Genomic DNA, 17728 nt, shown 5'->3' on the forward strand with positions numbered 1-17728 from the left:
GGCTGGTCTACCTGCATGTGCCATCCGACCTCTGCAGCTCATCCAGAATGCAGCGGCTCGTCTGGTCTTCAACCTTCCTAAATTCTCCCACACCACTCCGCTCCTCCGCTCCCTCCACTGGCTTCCGGTAACTGCTAGAATCCACTTCAAGACACTGGTACTTGCTTACCATGCTGCGAATGGATCTGGCCCTTCCTACATCCAGGACATGGTTAAACCGTACACCCCAGCACGTGCACTACGCTCTGCATCAACCAAACGGCTCGCTGCACCCTCGCTGCGAAGGGGACCCAAGTTCCCATCAGCAAAAACACGTGGGTTTGCTGTCCTGGCTCCAAAATGGTGGAATGAGCTCCCCATTGACATCAGGACGGCAGATAGCTTGCACATCTTCCGGCGCAAACTGAAAACTCATCTCTTTCGACTCCACTTCGAGCGATAGAACTATTAACAAAGCACTTATATACTAATAAAGGACTGGCTTATCTAAAGCCAGTTGAGTAGCACTTGAAATGTTTGGCTCTATGAAGCCTGATGTACTTATATGATTCTGTTTTCTTCAAGGTTGTATTTTGTTGGTCGAACGCACTTATTGTAAGTCGCTTTGGATAAAAGCGTCAGCTAAATGCAATGTAATGTAATGTAATGGTAAACTCCTAAAAATCCGAACATGTTTCAGATATCGACAAAATTGATACCCGATTTGTATTAACAGGACTTCTAGCCGGCAGAAAAGTCAGTCTGAACCAGAGTTAACCGAATATTTTCCGTCTATGACGGAATTTTTCCAAGAATGACGGAAAAATCTGAAAGCAGTCCGTCATTTTGACAGATTAGAACACAACTCGGAACAGCGCCAAAATGTCCACCAGCGGCCCACATTATATTACATCCTTAGTGGCCAGGTCGACTGAGGGCGATCTACTGTAGTCTACTGTAGTCTGTAACTGTTATTTAGTCATTCATACCCCTGTCCAGTTGGTGGCGAGTGTGTGCATATTAAGTAGCTATTGTCTAGTCTTGTATTTACCTCGTTGTTTAACCGGCTTTAGCAATCGCAAAATGTCACGGCAGCTGATCGTCCGAAGCTTTTTTAATAAGCCCAGTAATTGTGATGGTGTGGATAAACGAGGTGAAAAGAGGGATCGATGTGGTGGAGGATGAAGGACAAGCCAGTAAGACTAAAACTGACAATGTTCAGCCAGCAGCAGAGGGACAAGCAAGTGGCAAGGAAAAATAAATCATTCATATTCGTGTTGACATGAAAAGTGACCGGACGGTCGGTGTCTCTGTTCATCTTTCTTTTTTTTTCATGCCTTTAAAATGTCTGTATGAATCATAAAAAAAGGAATGAATGAACATTTGCTGCTCAGTACCCAAACATAAATATTAAATATGTCTCATCATTAAAACATGAAAAATAAAATGACGGGTAATAATAGATTATGACGGAAATGTTACGATCCTGTCGGTCAAAATGATGGACAATGGAAAAAGTCGCAACCACTGGTCTGAACATAACATCCCAGTTCATCACTCCATATTCTTCCAAATATTGGTTGATCTTCTTAAAACATTTTCTTTAGCAGCTGTTAATTGATATGTCCTCTTTTTTTCCCATGTTTTAGGGGTGATTTTCTCTGCACGTTCTGCCGAAGTCTAACCACCCCCGAGATTGAGTACTGTGACGAAAGCACGAGGAACCCAGAGGAACAGGGGCTCAGTCCTGAGGACCAAAGGGTCAGTACATCATCACAACTTCAAAGAGCTCTGCATGATTATCACTTGGCAGCTAAAACCCTCTCTTCCTCCGTCTGCAGAAATGTGAACGCCTCCTGCTGCACATCTACTGCCACGAGCTCAGCGTGGGCTTCAGGGAACCTGTTCTCAGCTCGGTAAGTAGCTCCACAATTTAATATTTTAATCATCTTAGAATTAATTATTGTTCACCTTGTGGTGTAGGTGTTAAGAGCCTGTTGTCTCTGCTCTAAAACTGGTTCCAAGAAAATGTCCTAAAGCCACCAGACTGGGCAAACTACAAAAAAAGAGACAGTTGCTTTTGAATCTAGTACAGAATTAAGATGATATTATTATTACTATTATACAGTATTACATGCATTGATCTTAAAACAACAGCTGTTCTGAAAAAGCACATGTTTACTATTCCCTTAAACCTAAACTTCAATTCCACTGCCTTTTGATTCAGATTTCTGTTGTTTCTGTCAAACTGCAAGACACACTGTCCTCCGCCTCCCATGTTCAAGTCCAATTTTCATCATCCCCCCCCCTCCTCTGAAATAGTAAGAGATGTTATCTGTTGTTGTTCAACCAGGTGCCCAACTACTACAAGATTATCAAGAAGCCCATGGACCTGAAGAAGGTGAAGAAGAGGCTGCAGCTGCGGAGCTCCCAGCACTACCAGTCTGTGCAGGAGTTTGTGTCCGACATGCGCCTGGTCTTCACAAACTGCGCAAATTACAACGAGGTGAGCAGCATGAGTCCTGAGCCTGCTTTGGGGAATGGCATCTGCGTGTGTGTGTATGTGTGTGTGCGCGCGTGTGTTTGTCTGGTGTATTTGGACAAGGGTTAGACTGATATGAGTTGAAGTTTAATTGAGTATCTTAGATTTAATCATTAGATACTAGGCTATCACACCAGGCCTCAAATTGCAAAAACGTTAGAGTGCAGTGAAATTAATAGATGAAAAATAGCAAATATTAGTAGTATGAATCATATACCACCTCAATATATAAGTCTAACCTAATGTGGAGACACAAGCTGACCTTGGAGGAAAAAGTGGGAAAGGGTGCTATAGTGTGTACAGTTTTGTATAAGTAGTACTAACACTGGCTGATGGAGGATGGGGGGGGGGGGTTACTGTGCTGTTGTCACCCTGGCTGCAGACCACTGTCTGAAACCCTGTTAACACCGTCTGCATCCCAATGATAAATCACAAGTTGGTCATTAATGGATCGCTGTGATCACTTGATTTGTTTCTTATTCTTCTCTGGGGATATGATGGGAGTGGGATGTGTTTGTTTGGTTGATTCTTTAGGATGGGTATTGGCCACATTGCTTATGTTCTGATGATGTACCCTCTGTGTGTAATAGAAACACAGTCGTACTTCCTAGAGGAATAGACGATAAAACATGTATTACCATGCATTACACCTTCCAACCACATGAGGGAGCTTCTATTTTATAAAAACAACATCTAAACAGTCTGCCCTTAAGGATCTCTATGTTTGGATAATATTGATCCTGAATGCGCTTAACTGCAGAACAACCTCACAAAATGTGAAAATATAACTACTATTATGTAGCCAAAATGAACAGTACGAAGAGTTCTCACATTAAAAAAAAAGGTAATGCTTAAAGGTGGGGTAAGTCATTTTGGAGAAACCAGCTCGAGTGCGCTAGAATTTGAAAATACACAGCCGGAAGAAATCTGCCACTTCCTCACAGAGCCCCTCCTCCAACACACACGAACGCGCACATGACCAATGAGGGCACGAGATAAGTTTGTGCCCCGATGGAAGGCTGACAGGCAGGTAGGCCATCCAGTTACTTTAGCCGGGCCGGCTCAGATGATTGGTCGTGCTTTTTACAGTACTACAGCTTTTTTATGGATTTCTAGTCAAAGCACTTCAGATATTCATTGCTATCGGGATGTTAAGAGCATTCCATGGAATATAACAAAAAGTGTATCTCGAGCCGGTTTCTCAAACTTACCTCCCCCACCTTTAAGAAATATTTTTGTTGTTTTGATTTGTTTCAAGTAATCAATTTGGATCAAGTAAATATTAAGTAAGTCATTTGAACGTCATATCACTACTCAGGTATAAGGCACCACAAAAACATCTTGCTGGAGGCTTTAACATTTTTTTTGAAATCTTATTACAACAAAGTGAATTTATTTAAGCGAATAATGAGTTTCTCTTTAATAATTTAATAATAATTCAGATTTTTCTAAAGACATAAGGAACGACTATTTTTGTTGTTGTCAGTATGTGGTGTAATTAGACGCTGTTGGTTGGCCATTTAAAATGGAAATCTGTTTTCACAGAATATATACACAAGAAAAATGAAATAATTCTAGGGAGGAGCATTAAACAAGGTTGAGATGAACAAGTACCAATAATGTATACATCTAAGAAGCTTTCCCTGTCAAAACAACTTTCCTGAAAACCAATTTAGAGACTGAAAAACTCAATGACTCGAAGAGGTCATAATGGAGAGCTTTGAAGAACAGCAATACTTAGAGCATCACCTTTTGTGAAGATAATCCAGAGAATACATTCTTTAAGTATAACACCTTTTTAGTTGCACGTAATCTACATTAATTCATTTCTGTGATTTATTAGTTGTAAAAGTATTTTTTCACACATGCCACCAACATATAGAACTTTGATGTGACTGGTTGATTCATTTAAAGACAGAACTGAATTTGGCAAAACAGGATATGTCTCCTAAAAAAAATGATTCTGATCAGTAGATGTATTTATAACTAGAGATGAAGTCAAACTGATAACATGTTCTCTGTTTCCTGTAGCCTATGTGACTAAATGAACATAGGAGTGCAGACTTTACTTACTGTAATAACTCGGTGATGAACGCTGCATAGGCGCGAGTAGGCCGTGAACAGATTTCTGATCTGATATTTTTCTAACCTGCTTTGCTGTGAAATCTTTTTTCCCCCCTTGCTGCTTCACTGTGTGTGTTGTAATGTTATTGCCCCTTTTTAGATGTCTCGAATAATCCAGGTTTATGATGAGGAGAATCAGATTAATACGCAGGTAAGCAGGTCTCCAAAACAGAACAGATGTCCTGTCTCCTCCCACTGATGCTCCAAGAAATGTTTTAAGCCCTTCATCTGAAGGCTGAAATGTCATTACATTTATTTTCATGTATCATAGTGAGAGGTGGTAAGGACATTGCTGGAGTTGAAAAAGTAAAAAAACACATCTCCATGTTATTTGGTTGATGGGGTTTGGTCCGACAATTTATTTTCTAGTTTTAACGGCCCACGGCGTTAAGTTGGGTAGCGTGTATATAATTCATTCTGCTATGCAACACATATTGAAAGGAAAATATGTTTTTTGCTTGGTGAACAATAGATATTTAACTTTTGGTATTTTCTATTTAATTTAGATTTCATATATATCTTTAGATTGAAAATATGGTTGTAAGATTAGAATGAATGGATAAATAAGAATGTATTGCATTGTATATGTACAACCTGAATATATACACAATACACTAAGAGAGTGACCTAACGCCTGGCTGAAAAGCAGTGTTGTGCTGTCTTTAAGTTGAAAGAGTAGTTTGACCTGACTATCACTGATGGCTGTGGTATAGTGTGACGTGGTTTTTGATTATACTTCACTGCTGCAAGGGGAGGTCAGCAAATGCAAGATTTTTCTTGGGTGTTAAATTACTCTCAAATGTGAAAGCAGAGCATACATGTAATGTATATAGAGAAGTGAAAAGTGAAATGTTGATAAAGAACATGAGTGAAAGCCAGTGCATGTGAGAAGCCCAAAATGAATTGTGGCTTGCATGGCCCATCAAGGTATTTGATTAATTGATGTGAATATGCACATAAAGGTAGTCTAGAATTACATTTTAGTTTCTCTTAGATAAAGAATAAACTGACTGGTCTTTCTGGTCATTTGTGTGAACTGCTCACTTCCTGTTGCTGAGTCAAGTTTTATTTTCAGGAACTGGGCTTTGAAGTTTGGTATTTTCAGTTAATTTAGCTGACAAGACATACATAATCAGGGCTCTCGAGTTCGAGTTACCTTTGGGCTACAGATCAAATATAACTCTTAGCATGCAAATATATTTATTCATTATATATTTTTGTGTTCGTGGTATTGCACATTTGTTAATGTTCACAATATTCCAACGGGTATTAATCACCTAATTATCACCAGCCTTTTAAAATGCACATGCTTTATCTTTGCCCCTCTGCTTCCCTCATTTACCCTAAAAAAGTATTTGAAAACAGCCTTGGCGAAAATTGGCACCCTTTTTTCCACATTTTGGGAATGCTTCATGGAGCAACAGTGGGATGAGGCGGCAGGATATCTCTGCTCTGTACAGCAACGTTGAGCTGGGGCAAACAACCATCAGAAGTCTTAACCACATCTAATTTGTCTCCTCATTCTGCTCTTCCTCTTCCCTCCATTTTTCCTTTTCTATTGTCTGTCACTACCCTTCTGCCTCTTATCACCCTCTTCTTCTCCCTCCTCTTCTTCTTCCTCCGACAGGCCGGATCTGAGATGGCAATATCCGGCAAGGCAGTGAGCCTGTACTTTGAGGAGAAGTTGCAGGAGTCGTTTCCCGGGCAGAGCTTCCCTGAAACACCACAAACAGAGGGTCCAGCAACCGAGGAGAAGGAGGACACAGAGGACTCTGACGAGGACTTCATACAGCCCAGACGCAAACGGTTAAAAATAGACGAGAAAGTGTTCCACATCAAGTGAGAAACGACCTCAAAATACACCAGAGAAGTAAAACAAACTGCCTTCCTCACGTCTCCGACTTCTCGTCTGTTTGAGGCAGCCGTCAATAAACGAGGAGGTCCGCTGTACAAACTGCTTGGTTTATCTCATCCTTGCCTTTGAAAGAATATACTGTCATTAAAAACCTGCCTTTATCACAACTCTGGAGGACAGAATCACAGAAGAGCTGCATTACCTCCTTACATTCATGGACACTCAAGAACTCGCTTGTACAGACTTTACCGTAGGACTTGTTTTGCAGTAGATACATTAAATGAATTCTCCTTCTTTTTTTTTAAACCACCATCTCATGTGTAGATTTGTTGTGAAAAGTGCTTCATAAAACATTTGAATCCCATGTCCTCCGTTCTTAATGTATTATATCTATACTTTGACATGAAACCTACCAAGTGTTTGTATAACTTTGTGGAAGTGAAATGTAAATAAGAGAATCTAGCCCGCTGAAGGTATTCCTACAGTATAGATGTTTGGGTGCATCATCAATAAAACCTGTTCTTGAAATATATCAAAGAAAATGTGTGTTGTGGAGTAGGTTTGACGTTGCTATCCTAATAAGAAAAATATTGACAAAATAAATTCCATGGTTGTATCTAGCCATTTTTGATTTAATTTGTCCCGCTTTTAAAATGTCTGCCCCCATGGAAATGCAATACAGTAAGAGAGCGGCCTAACACCAGGCTGAATAGTCTTGAAGTTGAAGGAGTAGTTTGACCTGACTGTATCACTGTGTGGTGTGGTCTAGTGTAAAGCGCTTATTGATTATACTTCTATAGGCAAGGTGAAAAGTAGTACCGCTGGAGGTCATTTTGATTGAATTTTCTCATGATTTTAAAATGTATGCCTCCATGGAAACACAAATGTAATTGGATAACATTTTCAAATTGTAAATTTAACAGCTCCAAATCTTTACGGTACATTTTAATAGCGATATGTGGAAAAGGCTGCTTTATTTGAATATCCTATTTCGCACATGCATTTTAACATTTAAAATGACCTAAAACATATTTAAACTGCTGATTTAAAGAGTAGAAACCGATTAAAAAGGGAATTCAAATGTCTAAAACAGACCAATACATTTCTAATAAATGTTTTGCCAGTGGTGAAAAAATGTAATCCTGTTTTTCATTATAATAATCATAAAGCGATGTTTTCATATTTTCTTACTGGCTGAAATGGGCATAGACAAAGTTGTGCAAATTAATTATTATTAATGGCGGGTGAACGTAGGTTCCAGTTTCATATCCATTACATGTCATTTGTTAGACACTTTTATCCAAACCCACTTACATACATTCAGTACTGTGGACAATCCCCACAGGAGCAATTTGTGGTGAAGTGTCTTGACCAGGGACACAACGACATGCTGACTGCAGTGGGACTCGAACTTGCTATCCCTATCCACTGAGCCACAGCCTCCCCCCTCCCTATCCAGTTGATTGTTCAAGTCTGTGGTGCACAGAAACTAAATGCTGCCATGATTTAAGGCTCCATAAGAATATCGCAGCCTCGGCTTCTGCATTGCCTTTTTTACTTGAGTATTTCAAGTGTATGCTACTTTGTACTTTTATTCCACTACATTTATTTTGTACCTTTAGTTATTTTATTATGTAAAATATAATCAACACTTAAATAAGACTTTAGTTAAACCAGGAGTAAATGCACAAGCTACCCTGCAGTATACAAAGTCATTCAAACTAGCTGCACCTTTACCAGCTTTGATAAACACATGAATGCATCAATAGTAATATAAAAATATATATATCATATATTATTCTGAAATGGACCAATCTCCATAATAAGTACTTTCACTTGTGGTACTTTAAGTATATTTTGATGTTAATGTGTGTACTTTTACTTGAGTAACATTTGATGCAGGACTTTTACTTTTAACAGAGTTTTCCTACACTCTGGTACGTATACTTTTACTCAAGTACAAGATCTGAGTATTCCTCCCACATCTGGTTTCGAGCACTTTGGCCCATTTTACGAGAAGCACGTGACGACAGTGGAAACTTCACTTTTAGCAAATCTGAAAATAAAACTGCACACGCTAACATCAAGTGGGGAGGTGCTGAGTCGGCATTCTGGGAGTCAGATTGTCAGCTGACACACTTTGCTATGACATTTCGGAAATAGCACCTCTTTCCTTTTTCATTCAAAGTCTGACTTTGGATTGAATCGTCTCTCCCAGGTAGGATGTTTTCACTTGAGAATAAGATAAATAGGACATGTCATTATGATTAAAAGGCAACCCCTGTTGTATTGTGATAACGACAATTAGCCATCTCATCATATCTGCATATTACAAAAGAGAAGAACTGCCACTGTTAAAGTAGCCTACATTTAAAGAACACTTATATATATTAATAATCTTTTTAATTCACTGAGTGGGAACATTTGCATACAATCCCGTTTGATTTAACGCAGGAATTACCCATCACTGACCTGAGTCAAACAAGTGCTTTGCTTTTCACGGCTGCTCACTCAAATGTAAAAGTAGTTAAAGAATGTAAGGAGACCTCTGAGCTAATGTCGGCTGAGAACTAATAACTGAATTACCACGTGCAGTCATATAATCCAATTTAACAAGACTTGTTGATATGTGAGGAGCTTATGTGAAAAATGTACGAGAGCGGTGGTGAGTTTACTTTGGCATCTTTAAGGTGTCCCAGCTTTAAAAATGAAGTAACATTAACATGAGAGCAAGCCATTAGCGTGTTCCACAGTCTTCACAAATGTTTTACAGTTGTGAATAATAATAGTCTCAACCAAGGAATGTAATGTGGCAACATTTATTCATCAAACTTTAAAATAATACCAAAATATAAGTAAATGAATAATCAAGAGATAAATTATTGATTGCAGTCGTTTTGTTCTATCCATTTTATGTATTGATGATCAAGGTGTGCAACAGATGAACTATCAGAATAACCAGAGGCAAATTATTCTGATTCTGATTCTGAATTAGTTTAGTTGTCAGTATTGCACTTAAAATCTTCTTCTATGCTTCTTAAATTCACATTGTGTTAAACAATTACAAGTTACAAGGCTGTCTACCGCACTTTTTTTTTTAACACATGGATACAATTCTTATTAAATGGACGAGTATTTCCTGGAAGCCTGATCCAATTAAAAACTTTTATTTTGAAGGCTCATTGGTTTGTTTTGGAGCTCACGAGCCACTCGTCACGTGATAATGCAGTGACGTATCAGCCTCACGACCAATCAGCTCGCGGCCTCAGCCCTGAGTTGATTATTACCTATTCTGGCTTCCGTGTTGTTTGTTCAGTTCAGAGGTTTGTGTTCTTCTAAGGACTTTATCAGTATGCAACCGGCCACACAGGCAAGAAAAACATATTTTGTATTTGCTTTGTTCCTTTCCAGTGTTGTGTTTTGTTGATATTATTTAACGTAAAAGCTACAGCCAAGAATCAGATTTCTGCTAGTTTCTGCTAGTTAGTTAGCCAGCGAAGAGACTAACAAAACAAGGTTAATTTCTTGTGGCTTTTGTTGTTTTCTTGTGGCTTTTGTTGTTTTCTTGTGTTGCCCATTGTATTAATGTGACCCAAAACACACTTTTTTTTTACTGTTTTCAACCAAATGTAACCAACGCAACGGCACAATGTGGACCTAAACCTATTTACATGTGTTATTTAACACCCTTTGACCACATAACGAACACATTTACTTGTTTTATGTCGAGGTTTGTGGTACACACGTGTTGCTCTTCATGGTATGCATATGTCTGATTTGAGAGTGTGTGTTACAAAGCTGCAAAAACTCCACATCAGTGCCATATGGTTGGCTAGTTGGAGCTTCTTTGTGCCACTTTCCTTTTATTCTTTCTTGGAAGCAGTGTGTTAACATTGTATATAGGCTGCATATGTAGAATCAGGATGTGACTTTTGTTTAATTTAACTGGTTATTCACAAAGCCTTTCCTCTTCAGGTGAATATGATGACAGATGGAGTCCTTTCGCGGGGGTTATTTGGAGTGAGCACTTCAGGAAACTTCTCTACCCTCTGCCCCAATGGCTCAAAATGGGTCTGGGAAGGTCTCGGGGAATGTGCCCAGGACGGGAGGGACATGGCAAGCATCTACCTCGGCCTCCTGTCCATCCTCTGCTTCATGGTTTCTTCTCTTCCGTAAGTGTCTTCGCCTCTTAGAGGAACTTCTCTTTCATAAGAGGAACTTCTGTTGTATCCGAACATCGTGTATAATTCTCTGTGTTGTTTCTTATTGCAGGCAGTACTACAGTTCGTGTAAAACGGGGAATATGGACAGCGCCCTCTCCATTTGGTTTCTGTTGCTGTGGTTGGGAGGAGACGGCTGTAACCTGGTGGGCTCCTTCTTGGCAGACCAACTTCCACTTCAGGTGACTTGTAGTGAAGCAAACATGATTTTTCGCAATGTATTGCGAAAGGCCCTTTTTGACGTTACCTAGATAAACGCATCACTAACAATTGCGATATTGCACTTTTTTTTATTGAGGCCTTCTGTGTTGAGCTCATGGTTCAATTGGTGTTTCTCTCCGTCTTCCAGACATATACAGCTGTTTATTACGTTATGGCTGACCTGACGATGCTGGCATTGTACTTATACTACATGACGAAGAACAGAATGCGGCAACGTAAGTGTGCTTTGTGTTCTAAATATTCCGTTTCACAACTAAAGATGTTTTTTCTTTGTGCCATCTGAGTGTCAGTGCCTTATTTGCATCCTAGTGCCTCATTTGGTATCCTACACCAAGGCCTTTGTTAACATATAGAATGAATAACCCCAGACATGCATTTTATCTCCAGGTGTAACTGTAGCCATAATCTTTATTGATTGAATTACTCCCTAGGTCTATTTCTAAGATTAGTATTATCTAGTGTTTTCGTGAAAAAGCTTCTCTTATCAGCTCTGATGAACATCGATCCATCACAAGGCCAGACAGAGGAAGAGGATAATGACTGCACCCCGTCATGATGTCCTCTGTGGCGTTTGTTCCCTCATGGCGACCTTTGGCCTCACTGTCTGGAGGAATGTGCTAAGAAGTCTTTCCAAGTATTGATGCTGAGCCCTCATGTTGTCTCTCCCCAGGCAGGATGGTTCTGCATGTGGCGGGGGTAGCCTGCGTCCTGGGCTTCACCTCCAGCCTCGTGCACCTCCCCGGGTCAGGAGCCCAACAGGAAGTTATTCCCTCAGAGTTCAGAAGTCGTGCCCTGCTCTCAACCTCTGACCTCAGTGTTATCAAGGTGAGTCATGAGTAGGGATGGGTATCGTTTGAAATTTATCGATTCCGATTTCGATTCCGGTTCTGCTTATCGATTCCGGTTCTTATCGATTCCCCGTTTCGATTCCAAAATTGTAAAATAAAGAGGTCAAACGTTTAGATAACAAAAATATATTTATTCTTAAAAGCTTTAACTGAAATTGTTACTAAAAAATATACATGCAATACAAATGTATTGCACAATAGCTGTGCTTTATTTTAACTGAGCTATGCCTGTGGCAAGCTATTAACAGGCATTACACTTTGCCTTTTCTTTTTCTTTTTTAGTGTAGTGGAGCCTCACTTCAGAGTGTTTACCGCGACCTATCTTTGGTGTTATGAAGTGACTGAGCTCGTGAAATGTCTACGGGAGGGCGGGGGGGGCATCGCTGCGGGGCAACTGTGGACCTCTGTCGCCTGTCAGCGCAATTTATATGATGCCGTTTTAAAAAAATGAAGGGCGGTGCCGGCCGTCAGCGTACCGAGCCGGCCGTCAACGGCCCGCTGACGACCGGCCGTTCTGTGATTCTCCAGGTCCGCCCTGTATTCCACCGGGTCACCGCAGCACCGCGGTGCAGACGGACCCGCTGGAATACAGGGTCTACCGCGTTTAGGAACCGTTAAGCAGAACCGAAATGGTGTATTTTGTATGGGTACCCGGTACCCGGCATTTTCTTATCGGTTCTCATCTGGAACCGAGTTTCGGTTCCCAACCCTAGTCATGAGTTTAACAAGTGACCTGAGGGAAGTCAACTGTTATGAGCTGTTGTCACGTTGTTGTGTCTGCCTCTCTGTCGCTGCAGGCGTTCAGCCCTAAAGAGATTATTGGATTCTCCATCGGCTCTGTGTCCTCCGTGCTCTACCTCTGCTCCAGACTCCCCCAGATGTACACTAACGTGAGTATGACCAGTGCTACTGGCTGAGTACTACTACTCATAGACATTAACTGGGACTACTAATACAAATATTTACAGGATGAGCATCCTCATATAATTTGTTATATAATATATATATAATATAATTTTCTATAAATTACTTTATGAACAATACACTTTTAATAAAGTTTTGTAGTCAGGAACAAAAGGTGCATTGAGTAAATTATTTAAATGAAATATATAGTAGCTGCCAAATGGGAAATGTAATAATAATTTACATTCCCAAGCCTTGCAAATTGTGTTTTAATGTGTTTTAATCTGAACAAGATAAAAAAATTGAAGCAAAATTGAATGTAACCCATCCGAGCGAACATTTGTGGTTGTGCTGTAAAACATAACATTTCCCCCAAAATGCTTTAAAAAATGTTTTTCTCACTTTCTCCCCCGCCCTCTGATTTATTCCCACAGTACAAGAGGAAATCGACAGAGGGAGTGTCTTACTTCCTGTTTGCACTGGTCATGCTAGGAAACTCCACATACGGCCTGAGTGTCCTGCTGAAGAACCCTGATGAGGGCCAGGGAGAGAAAAGCTACATGATCCATCACCTGCCCTGGCTCATCGGCAGCCTCGGCACCCTCTCCTTAGACGTCATCGTATCCTTTCAAGAAAAAAGGGCCTCCAGGTTCTCCTTAATCTCAAGTACATGCTACATTTTAGTCAGTGCTCAGCTGGTTGACAGGTCACTTCATCAGAAGAGTTAGGTCACATGACTGTGTCTGTGGAAATACAATATAGTCTCAAAGGTCCAAGCACACAGGGGGAAATGAGCCAAGGCAAAGAAACAAGAAAAGCAAAAAGCTGCACTAGGGCCCTCTGGAGGCCATCTGCCTCTTTGCACCCCACAAGTGGTGGACTGACTCTAAGGCAGGGGTCCCCAAACTTTTTCCTGTGAGGGCCACATAACTTTTCCCTTCTCTGATGGGGGCCGGGTCAGTTTGTAACAGAAAAAGTGTGACGATCGCATGGGTGTCTAAACGTAAACATTTATTGTTTTCTAGAAAGCCACACATAACCAAATATTAATAACCCTTTCTGGGATCTTCACAGAAAAAAAGTCAGGAAATAAATAATAACACTATTAATGAAATAAATAACACTATTTATGAAATAAATAATAACCAAATAACCCTCTCTGGGTTCTTCACAGAAAAAAAGTCCATTGAAAATTACTGTAACTTTCTGTTGTGCCGTGCACAATCTTAACAGGTAAAAGTTTAGCTTAGTTGTCAGAGCAGAATCTCTCAAAATAAACGTGGATTTACGTAAAAAAAGGTGTCGGGTGTTTTGTTTGATTTTAAACAAACAAAGTCTTGGCTTTCAGAATATGAAACTTTTATTTCCTATTTATTTCTCACTCGCAATCTGCTCTTCCGCAGCGCCGCCCCCCCCCTCACTCCGCTGAAATTATGAATGTAAGAGTATAGTAATCATAGATAACACTGCAGGGTCCGTTACAGTTTGTTTTCATCTGATTTCAATTAAACAAAGTCTTGGCTTTCAGAATATTAAACTTGTTTCGGCAAATTCAGATGATAAATACAACTTTGAAGCTTCAGCATAATTACAAGCGGAGAACGGAGTAACTTGACGTCACAGCAGGCATAACAACAGCCGGTGTTTCTCGTGATTGTTTTCCCCGGGAAACAAACACAATACACACAAATGCAAAATTACACAAGCACACACACTCACACACACACGTATACACACACACTCGCGAGCTTCCCCTCCAAACAAAAATATCTTCCCTCGGTAGTATTTTGATCATTTGCTCTGCTAATAATCAATCAGATCGATGGATTCCAGAGAAGAGACAACTTTGAAGGCCTTTTTCTCAAAATGATGACTCGGTGACAGTCATTATATAATGTGACATATTTCGCTTAATATTTGAAGTACAAAAACAATCTTGATATCATTAGAAAGCTAGGAATATCCTCTTTCCAACAGTGTATTCAACTCAAAAGGTGTCTTCGGGTCAATGCGACTGATTTAGATAGAGCAGGTCACAACATTTTGACAGGGGCTAGTCTAGGATTCGCGTGGCCAGACTGAATTATTATTATTTTTTTTTAAATTTAATTTAAAAAAAAATTAAAATTAAAAAAATCATAATGCGTCTCTGGTATTGTTCAGGGGGCCGGGCCAAATGTGGAGGCGGGCCGTACCCGGCCCGCGGGCCTTAGTTTGGGGACCACTGCTCTAAGGTCTTACCTGGAGGAATGAAACTCCAGACTGCAGGAAGAGGGAATGAAAATCAAAAGCGTTGGCACGCATGAATCAGGATCAGATATTTTTTTATCTAATGTATACAGTCAATGGATTATTCGTGTTTTTTTTCGCCAGAGTTGCTTGCGTACGTGGAGAAATAAACCAGACACTGAAACTATTGCTAAATAATGTGGACATACATATCCTGTTTAAACAGCCCAATTGGTTAACATGGGTCCAATTTTCTTAAATGATTAACTTTCAAAGGTAGGTCATAGTGTCCAAGAGTGCTATATTTGCATTTTTTTTCAAATGGAACCCCATAGTAATAATCTCAAAAAATGTCAATGTCTTTGGTAGGTTAGGGCAGCATATTTGTTTGCCTATTTCTGTCCTAACCTTGGAGACCAAGGCGATATTGATTTAGTATTTTTACACATATGTGTATGTCTGTAACCAGCTGAAAAGAGAGCTTTAAAACTAAAAGCTAACCATTGTGAAAGTCTGCAGGCCAACAGAGTTTCTCATTTAGCAGCTGACACATACAGTGGTGTCTGACATTTTCACAGCCAGTAATGCACTGGTCAGGTGGATTCTTATGTAGAGGATTCCCCTCTCATTCGCACCACACATAAAAAACATCACCCGCACCGCCTTATTTCATCTTCGGAACATCTCCAGACTCCGCTCATCTCTGTCCCAACCCAGCACTGAAATCCTGGTCCACTCATTCGTCACATCCCGGATTGATTACTGCAATGCACTTCTGACTGGCCTTCCCATCAAGCTCCTCAATAGACTGCAAATAATCCAGAACTCTGCTGCCCGGATCATCACCCGCACCAACTCATCCGACCACATCACCCCCATTCTCACTCAGCTACACTGGCTTCCTGTACGTTACCGTATTGACTACAAAAACATTCTACTCATATACAAAGCTGTCCATAACCTTGCCCCCATCTACATCTCTGACCTCCTTCAGGAGTACACCCCCTCCTGCACCCTCTGCTCTTCGTCCGTAGGACTTCTCACCGTCCCAAGCTATCGCCTCAAAACCATGGGTGCTCGAGCTTCCAGCTGCTCGGCTCCCAGACTCTGGAACACCCTGCCACTACACATCCGACAGTCTGATTCCATAACAACATTCAAAACCCAACTCAAAACCCACCTGTTCAAACTGGCATTTTCTCTATAATCTGTACCCTGTGTCTTTTTGTAGTCAATTTCCTGTTGTTTGTCTTGTCTTACCCCGGCTGATACTTCACTAAATCCGCTGTTTTAATTTGTAAGGTAAAATTGTAAATGTAAATTGTAAATCTGTAACCCTGTAAGGTGTCCTTGGGTGTTATGAAAGGCGCCCCCCAAAATAAATGTATTATTATTATGTTAACAATGCTAACAAAGTTGACCAGTTTGGGAAGTATTTAATCACTTTTTCAAATAGTACGTTGTATTTGTCATCATGGTGCGTGTCATTAAACAGAATCTCTTCCAGGATTCCTTTTAATTTCCTTAACGCTGCGGCTCAGATCTCCTTCCAGTTCCTGATTTACCGCAAAGCCAAAGAGGAGGTCGGCAGCAGTCACGGAGAGACCGCGCCTCTGATCGGAAGCTAAACCGACAAACTGAGTGTGGGACGCTCTCTTCCAGTGAACCCTCAACATCACATTGCCAACAGAATCAGGATGAAAGAACATTGATTTATAAATAAATAAATAAAATATATCTTGATTTCATTTATAGTTATATTTATTATGCTCTTTTTTTTTTTAATGTTTACAATGTGTTTTTATCTGCCAAAGTACTGTGACAGAGGAAGTTCTTCACTTGTTTGACATGGATGGAAACTACTCCTGTCAGCCTGAACTTCTTCTCTTTTAATTTTTCGGTCACAGCCTCAATTTAAATTCACGTAGATTACGTAGAAACCTAGCCAGGGCGACCGGACCACACAGATTCTTCTCTAAATGTATCTTGTTTCTCTAACCTGCATAACACTTTGACAGTTATGACACTAGCCCTGCATGAAGCCCAGTCTTACCCCAGTGATGGGTCAGAGCGTAAAATAATGTTTTGTAAAGCATGACCAAGTGTAAATTGTACTCTGTCAATTTTTTCATTGATATTTACACCAAGTGCTGTAATCGCAAAAAAAGTTGTATATTTTTTGTTCATTTTAGATATCTTTTAATTGTAGTTATACATTTCTCTTTCTTTTTGTAAATACAGACACTTGACCAGATTAGTTTGCACTGGTGATAAGTCATTTAGCACCACCATGTTTAATTGACACATTTTCGTTTTTATCATTCTCAGTTTTGCACAACAAAAGTCGGTTTTGTACTTTGAGAAATGTTGATAAAATGTTCAGTGAGCTGTAAAAATAAAGAATAACATTGAATTATTTTCTCTGTGTTTTTATTCTGGATAAATATAGGGAGCCATTTGTACGGGCCGAAAGGTGATCAAAAAACACTTGCATGCAAATATAAAAACAAATGTGCCAAAATACATGCAAAAGAAGAAACATGTCTACCAGCTTGAGAACACGTGTAGGATTTAGAAAGAATCACCAACTTGATGAAACATGGGCAGCGTTTACTAAAAGTGAAACACTGAGAAGCTCAAAACACAACAGTAACAGGGACACTAAAAAGTGATGCACACATCTAGGACTGGGAACGGAGGGTTTGGTGAGCGGGGATTATAAAATTACTGGGGAACTGTCACTGGAATGGACGTAAAATGTACGTTTTATTGGCTTATTTTAATAATGTGATTACTTCTGATAATA

The 17728-nt window shown here is 40.0% G+C and overlaps 2 protein-coding genes and 1 long non-coding RNA gene across 9 annotated transcripts in view; all 3 read left to right on the forward strand.

The window, feature by feature from the left end:
• The window catches only part of trim33 (tripartite motif containing 33), a 45556-nt gene extending 38436 nt beyond the window's left edge, over positions 1-7120 (forward strand). For 2 of the 4 annotated variants that reach the window (XM_034196339.1, XM_034196341.1), the window contains 5 exons: positions 1629-1740; positions 1821-1895; positions 2333-2485; positions 4746-4796; positions 6273-7120. In XM_034196339.1, coding sequence (XP_034052230.1) covers positions 1629-1740; positions 1821-1895; positions 2333-2485; positions 4746-4796; positions 6273-6488 — 607 coding nt within the window. In that variant the 3' untranslated portion in view covers positions 6489-7120. The remainder of the gene's footprint in view (positions 1-1628; positions 1741-1820; positions 1896-2332; positions 2486-4745; positions 4797-6272) is intronic. The other 2 variants (XM_034196340.1, XM_034196342.1) reach the window with 1 other exon arrangement.
• Positions 7121-8527: 1407 nt separating this feature from the next.
• slc66a1 (solute carrier family 66 member 1) lies at positions 8528-17340 on the forward strand. 4 transcript variants are annotated; one of them, XM_034196355.1, is made up of 8 exons: positions 8528-8718; positions 10476-10672; positions 10773-10902; positions 11070-11157; positions 11613-11767; positions 12588-12680; positions 13128-13313; positions 16464-17340. In XM_034196355.1, exons 2-8 carry the CDS (start codon positions 10482-10484, stop codon positions 16548-16550), a joined length of 930 nt encoding a protein of 309 aa, XP_034052246.1. In that variant the 5' UTR covers positions 8528-8718; positions 10476-10481; the 3' UTR covers positions 16551-17340. The 4 variants fall into 4 exon arrangements, with proteins under 4 accessions (XP_034052246.1, XP_034052245.1, XP_034052247.1 ...); XM_034196354.1 differs by lacking the exon at positions 8528-8718 and adding an exon at positions 9725-9870; XM_034196356.1 differs by lacking the exon at positions 8528-8718 and adding an exon at positions 9728-9823.
• On the forward strand, positions 14797-16431 carry LOC117532826. Its single transcript, XR_004566928.1, has 2 exons — positions 14797-15826; positions 15917-16431. It is a non-coding gene; the product is annotated as an uncharacterized LOC117532826 (long non-coding RNA).
• Positions 17341-17728: the final 388 nt, after the last annotated feature.

Source organism: Gymnodraco acuticeps, unplaced genomic scaffold (assembly GCF_902827175.1).
Source record: "Gymnodraco acuticeps unplaced genomic scaffold, fGymAcu1.1, whole genome shotgun sequence".
Classification (NCBI taxonomy): Eukaryota; Metazoa; Chordata; class Actinopteri; order Perciformes; family Bathydraconidae; genus Gymnodraco; species Gymnodraco acuticeps.

Coding starts and splice junctions, on each gene's coding strand:
- slc66a1 (XM_034196353.1), top strand. Junction 10,903..11,069: donor CAGACCAACTTCCACTTCAG/GTGACTTGTAGT, acceptor TCCGTCTTCCAG/ACATATACAGCTGTTTATTA. Junction 11,158..11,612: donor GAAGAACAGAATGCGGCAAC/GTAAGTGTGCTT, acceptor GTCTCTCCCCAG/GCAGGATGGTTCTGCATGTG.